The sequence below is a fragment of the Schistocerca gregaria genome, chromosome 10 (assembly GCF_023897955.1).
Source record: "Schistocerca gregaria isolate iqSchGreg1 chromosome 10, iqSchGreg1.2, whole genome shotgun sequence".
Lineage (NCBI taxonomy): Eukaryota > Metazoa > Arthropoda > Insecta > Orthoptera > Acrididae > Schistocerca > Schistocerca gregaria.
The window spans coordinates 63,898,350-63,910,163 of NC_064929.1; the positions used below are offsets into that span (position 1 = coordinate 63,898,350).

The 11,814-nt window shown below is 42.1% G+C and overlaps 1 protein-coding gene across 2 annotated transcripts in view; it reads right to left on the reverse strand.

The window, feature by feature from the left end:
- Positions 1-1,748: 1,748 nt before the first annotated feature.
- LOC126293475 (uncharacterized) overlaps positions 1,749-11,814 on the reverse strand; it is a 282,060-nt gene continuing 271,994 nt past the window's right edge. For both annotated transcript variants that reach the window (XM_049986718.1, XM_049986717.1), the window contains exon 12: positions 1,749-2,641. In XM_049986718.1, coding sequence (XP_049842675.1) covers positions 2,490-2,641 — 152 coding nt within the window. In that variant the 3' untranslated portion in view covers positions 1,749-2,489. The remainder of the gene's footprint in view (positions 2,642-11,814) is intronic.

Sequence of the window (11,814 nt, forward strand, 5' to 3'; positions counted from 1 at the left end):
TTTAGACTCACCAGAGAGATGGTGTTTAGACATCTTTGTCACGATAAACGCATTTTTGACTAACATCAACTCACCACACGCGATCTCAAAGGTAACTAACTCTCATGATTGTTATGGCACGTAGTTAAAGCAAACCTGAGTTGCATCCTCATACTAGTGCCACTCTTATGTGACTCACATGGAATTTGAATAATCATCATCTTTCTGATGTAGAAACATGTGTAGCAACTTTCATTTATGCCCCACAACTACTTCTTGGTGATAGAATTTTTTTTTTTTTCTGTCAGAAAAACTGACCATTAAAATTGCTACACCACAAAGATGACGTGCTACAGATGCGAAATTTAACCGACAGGAAGAAGATGCTGTGATGTGCAAATGATTAACTTTTCAGAGCATTCACACAAGGTTGGCACTGGTGGCGACACCTACAACGTGCTGACATGAGGAAAGTTTCCAACCGATTTCTCATACACAAACAGACCATCACGTCTCCGACTTTGATAAAGGTCAGATTGTAGCGTATCGCGATTGCGGTTTATCGTATCGCGACATTGCTGCTCACGTTGGTCGAGATCCAATGACTTATCAGAATATGGAATCGGTGGGTTCAGGAGGGTAATACGGAATATCGAGCTTGATCCCAACAGTCTCGTATCACTAGCAGTCGAGATAACAGGCATCTTATCTGCACGGCCGTAATGGATCGTGCAGCCATGTCTCTATCCCTGAGTCAACAGATGGGGACATTTGCAAGACAACAATCATCTGCATGAACAGTTAGGCGATGTTTGCAGCAGCATGGACTATCAGCTCAAAGACCACAGCTGCGGTTATCCTCGACGCTGCATCATCACAGACAGGAGCGCCTGTGATGGTGTACTCGACAACGAACCTGGGCGCGCGAATGGCAAAACGTCATTTTTTCGGATGAATCCAGGTTCTGTTTACAGCATCATGATGGTCACATCCATGTTTGGCGACATCGCGGTGAGCGCACATTGGAAGTGTGTATTCGTCATCGCCCTACTGGCACATCACCCGGCGTGATGGTATGGGGTGCCATTGGTTACATGTGTTGGTCACATCTTGTTCGCATTGACGGCACTTTGAACAGTGGACGTTACATTTCAGATGTGTTACGAACCGTGGCTCTACCCTTCATTCGATCCTTGGTAAACTCTAAATTTCAGTAGAATAATGCACGACCGCATGTTGCAGGTCCTGTACGGGCCTTCCTTGAAACAGAAAATGTTCGACTGCTCCCCTGGCCAGCACATTCTCCAGATCTCTCACCAACTGAAAATGTGTGGTCAATGGTGGTTGAGCAACTGGCTCATCACAATACACCGGGGCAGCTGTACCTGTACACGCCATCCAAGCTCTGTTTGACTCAATGCCCAGGCTTATCAAGGCCGTTATTACGGCCAGAGGTGTTTGTTCTGGGTACCGATTTCTCAGGATCTATGCACCCAAGTTGCGTGAAAATGTAATCACATGTCAGCTCTAGTATAGTATATTTGTCCAATAAATAACCATTTATCATCTGCATTTCTTCTTGGTGTAGCATTTTTAATGGCTAGTACTATAGTTTTCTCTCATCATGATGCAAATACAGCTAATAATGTATTATTGAAATGGAATCTGGCCACGATGGCTACGCTTAGGCTCATTCCAAACAGCATGAGCAAAGGGGTACACAAACTACAGGATGTAGTATCTACACTTAATAGCAAACAAGTGAGAAGTAATACACTTAGAGACATGACATTTTATTCAGTTCACTGCACTTCCTCATAATTTTTTCTCTGAATATAAATACAATACCAGCACTAGAAAAATAGTATATGTATATTCACAGATCATTTCTTTGTACAATTTATTACAAGTAATAATAAACACAAAAGTATTTTAAATGTCAGAACAGTAAGTTCTAAAAGTAAATTCCATTATGGAAAAAACTGTATATAGGTTCTGATACAGCACACAACAATCACATAAAAATTTACGTAACTCACAGGTTCTGACACAGGACATAAGTCACACACAATAATCACATAAAAATTTACAAAAAGCGTAGTTTCTGACACATCACATCTACATCTATATCTACATAATAGTCATATAAAAATTTACAAAAGCAGACACAAAATTTGATACTCACACAATAAATTATTTTTAAAAAAGAAAAAAAGAAATAAAAGAGATGAATATGTGTAATGGTTGCACATATCTTGAGCATCCACATTCAACAAATATAACAGAGAAAATAAACTTAAAATAAATTAAGTACTGAAGGGAACAATGTCTAAGTACCTAACATTTCAAAAATAACTTATAATGGTAACTGATCAGAAAACAGTGATAAAACAGAACTGTAGCAATGGTAACAAAAACGATAAAAACTCGCAATGAAGAGATTCCCTTTGCTGATCGGTATAAACACAGTTCATTCTTCTTAAATATCCAGTTGCTTATCATTTCATCAATCAACAATTTTTATTTTGATACACATAAATATATCCTGTCTTCTGTCTCTTTGCACTAAATAATGTCGCTTCATATATTTCTTTAACCATTTTATCATTATATGAATACCATTTGCCTGTTGTCCTGTGGTACACATCACAAACATAATGACCTGTGTTGAAAAAACATAAGATTAGTAACAAGCTTATTATTTTCAGGAAGAATTATGTCTACTTTACTAGCTAAGCAGCATATTCATTCTCTCTCTCTCTCTCTCTCTCTCTCTCTCTCTCTCTCTGTGTGTGTGTGTGTGTGTGTGTGTGTGTGTGTGTGTGTGTGTGTGTGTGTGTGTGTGTAATCTCAATTCAAATACTCACACACACACACACAGACACCCACAAAATGTTAGTGCATTATACTTTTATACTTAAGATGATGATGATGATGATGATGATTGGTCTGCGGGGCGCTCAACTGCGTGGTTATCAGCGCCCGTACAAATTCCTAACCTTCGCTCAGTCCAATCTTGCCACTTTGAGGAATGATGATGACAGCACAAACACCCAGTACCCAGTCATCTTGAGGTAGGTGAAAATTCCTGACCCCACCGGGAATCGAACCCGGGTCCCCGTGCTCGGGAAGCGAGAATGCGACTGCGAGACCACGAGCTGCTGACTATACTTAAGAGAATGTACCAGGGAAAAAAGGCAGCATTTAACTACAGGTTTGACAGTGAGGATAGTACTGGCCACAAAATTTCAGCTGAAAGAACACAGTTCACAAAAATATAAAAAATAAACCACCAGAATACATAGGAACATAAATAAGTAAAATAGAGCATCTTAGTAAATTTAAATATCTTAGTGAAAATATGCAGCAGAATGGACTAGAAAAATTTGCAATAGATGTAAAAGTTAAAAAAATGGAAGGAGCATATGGGATGGCAAAAAATATCTGCAGCAAGAAATGCACATATAAGAGACAAAATAAAAAAAATAAAACATTTACCACAGTGGTGAGACATGAATGTTTACACGCAAGTGAATGCTAAACAGTGAACTATAAGCTGGACATAATAGACGTACCTGAAAGGGAGATTATTAGAAAAATAATGAATGGAATACAAACTACACATGGCTGGAAAATGGGAAGTAATGAGGATATCTAAAAAATATAGAGAAAATATCAGAAGTAATGGCAAGGTGAAGATTCATCTTTTTTTGGACACATCTACCTGAATGAGACCAGGCCAATAAAACAAATATTTCTGTATTTCTGGAAAAAGAACCAACAATAGCTGCATTACAGAAAAAACAAAATAACTAGGAAGGAAAAACATCAAAGAATTGTAAATAACAGAAAGAAACCTTTTCAAGAATAAAATACCATGTGTCCACAAAGTCAATCCACAGTGGATGCTTCATATCTCCCGCCTGCAAGTGTCCCGTAATGCATATATGCATTGCCTTCACGTGTTTAAGCCAAGTATTATGCAATCGGGAATGCTCAGTAGCAGCAGGGCTACATGTACATTTGACACTTAAGCGTCAGCAAGGAGTGACAAAATAGTAGGAGGCAATGTTGTGCAACCTTAGTAGGGACAGGATCTGATTATTCGCGAGTTGGATCTTACAGTCTGAGACAGTGTTACGAGACAAACTTCAGTCACAATGTCCGCAAATGTGACGTCAGATCCGCCTAGAAACAGTGATCTGAACGCCCATTGGCTGAACGTTTGGATATATATAATAGAAAGAAACTTCCACATGGGAAAAATATATTAAAAACAAAGAATCTAAGACTTACCAAGCGCGAAAGCGCCGGTAGACAGGCACAATAAAATAACACACAAACACACACACAAAATTTCTAGCTTTCGCAACCAACGGTTGCTTCTTCAGGAAAGAGGAAAGGAGAGGGAAAGACAAAAGGATGTGGGTTTTAAGGGAGAGAGTAAGGAGTCATTTCAATCCCAGGAGTGGAAAGACTTACCTTAGAGGGAAAAAAGGACAGGTATACACTCGCGCACACACACACATATCCATCCACACATATACAGACACAAGCAGACATATTTAAAGACAAAGAGTTTGGGCCCAATTATTGCTGTGTATTAATTACAGTATATGGACCATGTGAAACAAACAGCATACTGTGAATGGTTTCAGGGATTTGTTAACTGATGTGGAGTTCGCGTTTTAGATTTAACCTTTTTCACTGATGAGGCTACTTTAATTCCCAAAATTGACGGATATTGTCATCAAAAAATCCACATGCCATAAGAGAAACACCATTGCAAGCAGAGAAATCAGAGTGTGTGTTGACATGCGGGGTGCATACTTTCAGATTCCGCTCGACGAACAGTCGCACCGCTATTTTGTGATCAACGCCCAACTTGTATTGTTCAAGTTTTGCCACCTTCTGTTCAATTGTGCTTCGGCTCCTGCTCTTTTTCAGTCTTATATACAGCAGTTGTGTGCCACTGTCCCTGGTCGTTCCAATTATCTGGACGATATAGTTGTATCAGGTCACACCCCTGGTGAACATTTTCAGAATTTGCGTGCCTTATTTACTGTACTTTTGCGTGCAGGACTAAAGTGTAACAGAGACAAGTGCAAATTTTTTTCAAACTGAAATTCAGTATTTAGGACATATGATTAATGGACAGGGCACCCACCCCTCGCTGTCACATCTCAGTGCGATTAAAAACTTGCCAGCACCCAGGAACGTCAAAGACTTCAGTCTGTGTTGGGCAAAAATACATATTATATTCGGTTTATACCAAATGCAGCGCAGATTGCAACGCCTTTGCATCGCTTTTGGCATAAGAGCATTCCTTTTGTTTGGTCTTCGAAATGTGATGCTGCTTTCCACAAGCTCAAATCTGCTTTGTTGAGTGATCACTGTTTTATTCCTTTTGATCCCTCCAAATCAGTTGTTTTGGCTGTCGATGCATCTTCTCACGGCATTGGCGCGGTTCTCTCACATCGCATTAATTCTGTTGATTACCCGATCACTTTTGCATCTAAGATGCTCAATTCTGCCCAACAAAACTATTCTCAAATTGAGAAAGAAGCTTTAGCTATAGTATATGGAATGACAAATCTTCATAGTTTTTTTTACAGTCACAAGTTCTATTTGGTGACCGACCATATGCCTTTGATGTCATTGTCTCACCTGTCAAAGCCAGTTCCGGCCCGTACTGCACAAAAGTTGCAACGTTCGTCTTTGTTTTTGTCTAACTACAATTAAAAAATCTTGTTTCAGTCTACGGCCCAGCACGGCAATGCTGATGCTTTGTCCCGTCTACCTATTGGTCCTGATGAAGTGTTTGATTCTTCTGAACTGTCCTGCATGTTTATTGATTCCAAGATAAGGAATTAGCTGATGGTTTTCCAGTGGTTTTTCATCGCATTGCTTCCGCAACAGCCGCCGATGCTTCTTTGCGAATTATTTTGCAGTATATTCGCACCCAATGGCCTCCATCTGCTACCCAGATTAGTGATCCCCTTGTACGGCGTTACTTTGAGCAATGTTACAACTTCTCTGTACACCATGGTGTTATCTTATTACTAACTGACAATGATCAGTCTCGTCTGGTTGCACCTCATCTGTTGCAGTCGGAAATCCTCCGATTGCTGCACGTTGGTCAATGGGGTATAGTGCGGACAAAGCAATTAGTGCATTGCCACTGCACTTGGGTCAGCCTTGATAAACAAATTGAGAATTTGCTTGCTAACTGTCACTCTTGCACCGAGCATCAATCTGCTCCACACCAGCACTTATTTGCGTAGCCGACTCCTACTGCGCCTTGGCAGCAGATTCATATTGATTTTACAGGTCCTTTCTGGGCCATTGGCTGGTTGATAGTTATTGATGCATTCAGCTACTTTCTTTTGTTGTGCCTATGTCTTCTACTACATCTGCCAGTATTATTCGGGCTTTGACATCTATTTTTTTTTTTTTTTTTTTTTTTTTTTTTTTTTTTTTTTTTTTTTTTTTTTGCATTTGGGGCCTTCCTGAAGTTATAGTCTCCAACAATGGCGCCCAATTTGTGTCCTCAGAGTTTGAAGCATTCTGTGCTGCTAATGGCACTCGCCATCTGACCTCAGCCCTGTTCCAGCTCCAGCCTGGGCAGGTTTTCCACGGGGCATTTTCCTCGTCCCCTCACGAGAAATTCAGGGCTGAGGACGGACAGCACGCCCCGGCAGATCCGCTATCCACCCCTTCAGTTGCGCCGCCCTGGGTTGCTCCACCTGCTGTCAGAATCTCTGCTCAATGACGGAGCATCATTTCAGGGGGGAGGGATGTGGCATCTATAGCTACGATGCCACAACATAGGTGCACTCTCTTAGGTTGGCACTACGCCACCAACACTGACGACAGCGCCCTCTAGTCGCACTGTGCAGCTCTACGAGCACCACTCCAGATTCAGCCCATTTAATTCCGAGTAGACAACAAAGCTACAGAGTTTCTATTTCATAGTGGGCGAGCCACTGCAGATTTTGCCTTTGTAACTGGATATAAAGCTTCGCACTTACGTGCTCATCTCAGCTAAAGTTACATAAGCCTAATGTAATCCTAATTCTTCCTATAGTAAAGGTTATTTAAATTTAAACGCAGTACCAAAGCAGAGAGCAAGCAGTAAAGGAAACAAAAGAAAAGTTTGGAGTAGGTATTAAAATCCATGGAGAAGAAATAAAAACTTTGAGGTTTGACGATGACATTGTAATTCTGTCAGAGACAGCAAAGGACTTGGAAGAGCAGTTGGACGGAATGGACAGTGTCTTGAAAGGAGGATATAAGATGAACATCAACAAAAGCAAAACGAGAATAATGGAATGTAGTCGAATTAAGTCGTGTGATGCTGAGGGAATTAGATTAGGAAACGAGACACTTGAAGTAATAAAGGAGTTTTGCTATTTGGGGAGCAAAATAACTAATGATGGTCGAAGTAGAGAGGATATAAAATGTAGACTGGCAAAGGCAAGGAAAGCGTTTCTGAAGAAGAGAAATTTGTTAACATCGAGTATAGATTTAGGTGTCAGGAAGTCGTTTCTGAAAGTATTTGTATGGAGTGTAGCCATGTATGGAAGTGAAACATGGACGATAAATAGTTTGGACAAGAAGAGAATAGAAGCTTTCGAAATGTGGTGCTACAGAAGGATGCTGAAGATTAGATGGGTGGATCACATAACTAATGTGGAGGTATTGAATAGAATTGGGGAGACCAGGAGTTTGTGGCACAACTTGACTAGAAGAAGGGATCAGTTGGTAGGACATGTTCTGAGGCATCAAGGGATCACCAATTTGATACTGGAGGGCAGTGTGGAGGGTAAAAATCGTAGAGGTAGACCAAGAGACGAATACACTAAGCAGATACAGAGGATGTAGGCTGCAGCAGGTACTGGGAGATGAAGAAGCTTGCACAGGATAGAGTAGAATGGAGAGCTGCATCAAACCAGTCTCAGGACTGAAGACCAGAACAACAACAACAACAACAACAACAACAACAACAACCGAAGCATTACACCTTTCCTGCTCCTACTTACTTCCTACTTTCGGCTTACCCTTCAGTTTACAAGAGCAGACCCACGTGCCGCCTATCCAGGCGGGATACAAAAGTGCAGAAAGTGTCACCGCTTCTTTAGCAAATCTGGTCGCAGACGATGCTCCAAAAATGAACAGTAATACTGTGCACTGATGGTCTGCCATGGAGAAACGTAACACGTTAGGTTAACACCGTCATACTCGTACACAGGAATCACCATAACTTTCACCATACTGGGATTCTAACACACTTTTGATTTTTGTGGCGATCCATAATGATGCCATTCGTTGGATTGGCGTTTCAGTTTTGGCTTGTACGATGTGGCCCATGTCTCATCCAATATTACGATGCGGCTTAAGAAAGCCTCTCTCCTTCGCACTCATAGTGCTCCAAGTGCGTCTGAGCAGGGTCATAACGCATCCATTTCTGCATTTCCGTCAAGACATGCAGAACCCATCATGATGCAAGTTTTCTCATGCCCAGGCATTCCTTCAGGATGCGAAGCACTGTTGTATACACTAAGCCAGTTTCGTGGGCGAGCTCACAAATCGTATGGTGTTGGTCACTGTCCACTAACGCACAACAGCATTCACTTCTTCTTCAGAGATGCGAAGACAACCTGCCCAATGCATGTCTGCCACAGTTTGCCAACCTTTGTAGAAGGCTTTTACCCAACGTGCCACTGTTCTGTACGGCAATGCCAATTCCGTGCTGTACGACCTCTAGCACATTCAATCTTAATGCAACTCCATTGTTCCTGTTTCAAAACATAGTGACCGTTACATTAGACCGTTCGCTCACAAGTGACTGTTTCCCTCGATTGTGACGTGGGACAGGCGAGTCCATTTGCTCAGAGATATGGTAGGTATGTCAACAGGGTGTGCTATCAGCAATAATAGTAGATTCCACTGCATAGTGTCTCCACAGCAGTGTTGCTACTATTTATGTTGCAACCTATGTATATACAATGTAGGCCTACAGCACAGTAAACTTGACTCACCATATGATCAACAGACATCAGAAGCATGAATAAATACTACAGTCTCACAAACGACGATGATATGATTTATGGTTCTCAGCACTTTAAACACACTCATGCTCATAAATTAAGGATAATGCTGATACATGCTGAAACAACACTCTGGTAGGTGGTTTGTGGGTTTAAATTGCCTCGGGGTATGACCAGCGGTGCATCTGACCTGCGGTCGTCGCATGGTGGCGCTGGCAGCAGTCCACATACGCAGAGGTTTGCTGGTGCATGTCAGAGTACGGTGCAGCGAGTAAGTGTGCAGAAGTTTTCAGACGTACTGGTGGTGACTGTGTTTAAAATGGCTCAAATAACACCTATTGATGATGTTACGAGGGGTAGAACACTAGGGCGACTGGAGACTGGTCAAACACAGCAGGTCATTGCACGGGCCCTCCGTGTGCCACAAAGTGTGATCTTAAGATTACGGCAATGATTCCAGCAGACAGGAAACGTGTCCAGGCGCTACAGTACGGAACGTTCACAGTGTACAACACCACAAGAAGACCTTATCTCACCATCAGTGCCTGCAGATGGCCATGGAGTATTGCACGTAGCCTTGTTCGAGACCTTACCGCAGCCACTGGAACAGTTGTCTCCAGACACACAGTCTACAGATAACTGAATAGACATGTGTTATTTGCATGGAGACCTGAAAGGTGCATTTCACTGACCCCTGATCACAGGAGAGCCCGTAAAGCCTTGTGTCAAGAACACAGTACATCGACATTCTAACAGTGGTCCCAGGTTATGTTCACGGATGAGTCCAGGTATAGTCTGAACGGTGATTCTCGCCTGGTTTTCATATGGTGTGAACCTGGAACCAGATACCAACTCCTTAATGTCCTTAAAAGGGACCTGTGTAGAGGTTGTGGTTTGATGGTGTGGGGTGGGATTATGATTGGTGCATGTACACCCCTACATGTCTTTGACAGAGGAACTGTAGCAGGTAAGGTGTACCGAGATGTAATTTTGCACCAGTATGTCCGCCTTCTCAGGGGTGCAGTGGGTCCCACCTTCCTCCTGATGGATGACAACGCATGGCCCCACCGAGCTACCATCGTGGAGGAGTATCTTGAAACAGAAGATATCAGACAAATAGAGTGGCCTGCCTGTTCTCCAGACCTAACCCCATCAAGCACATCTGGGATGCTCTCGGTCGATGTATTGCTGCATGTCTTCAAACCCCTACAATGCTTCAGGAGCTCTGACAGGCACTAGTGCAAGAATGGGAGGCTATATCCCAGCAGCTGCTCGACCACCTGATCCAGAGTATGCCAACCAATTGTGTGGCCTATGTACATGTGCATTGTGACCATATCCCATACTGATGTCGGGGTATATGCGCAAGAAACAGTGGTGCTTTGTAGCACATGTTTCGGGGCGGTTTTCTCAACTTATCACCAATACCGTGGACTTACAGATGTGTGTCGTGTGTGTTCCCTATGTGCCTATGCTATTAGTGCCAGTTTTGTGTGGCACCAGATTCTGCAATTATCCTTAATTTATGAGCATGAGTGTAGATTACTGTTTGATAAAATACAAAACAGGTTTTTCTATCAAATGTAGCTATAACAAATGCTGTTGTCCAATCTAATTTTACTACATAGCAAGGGAATTGGCATATATGAGGAATGCGCTACAGTCTAGTGGGATTTATATCAAGCTGTGTGCCATCATCTGGTGGCATTGATGTAAACTTGTAGTTGAGTGGTAAGGGCTACTTGCGCATGCTGTGAACTGTACACATTGGTTATCCAGTCTATATGTATTTTACCCACAAGTCAATTACATCACACCAGTTGTGCAAGTGCAGAAGATCCTTAAAACATGCACAAGTGAAAGTGTGTACGCGACCCTGATACCAAGTTTCACCATGTCTAGAGGAGCACAGAGCAGTAGACTTAGTGCTGTGTATTTCAGTTTACAGCATCTGCATTATGTTTAACAGCTTTCAAAGAATTTAATCAATAACTCTGTAAGATGTCAAAAGTTAGGGTGTTCAATAGCTCTGGTGCTCTTACACAACAGCCGCCACTGTCTAAAGGTATTTCTCCATCTCATACATCTTGCAAACCTTGTGGAACAATTCTGTCATGACCATCTTTCCCAAGGATTTCAACAATTATGAGAGAATGTCATCTACTCCAGGGGCCTTTTTCTCTATTTAGCTCTTTCAGTGGTCAGTCAAATTCTTCTTACTGTATCACATCTCCCATCTCATTTTCATCTACCTCCTCTTCCTTTTCTATAATATTGCCTTCAAGTTTATTTACCCCGAATAGACACTCTATATGTTGCTTTCACCATTCTGCTTTCCCTTCTTTGCTTAGTACTGTATAGCAACCTGAGCTCCTGATATTTATACAGTTGAGTCTCTTTTCTCCATCCATCTCTGTAGTTCACTCATCAGTGTGGCTCCTATGTGGAGAACCTGGATTGATTCTCATTACTACCAGGGGATTTTTCCTTGGGGACTGAAATGGGGTGCACTCAGCTTCTTGATGTCTATTGCAAAGCCAGCTGGGTGTGAAGTTGCAGTTCTGAGTTCTAGAAAACTGACAAGAGCATTGGTTTCATGAACTAGCATCCCTCTATGCCACATTCAAATGATGCCATTGGTGGTGAATAACATGTCAGTTGGTTGTTCCAAATTGGCCTGCTTGGGCCTGAATATGGAGCATTGCTTGGTGTCTCTTTTTAGGGTTCTGTGCCTCAATCACAAAAAACAAAACCCTTACAGGATCAATTTGTTGTCCGCCCATCT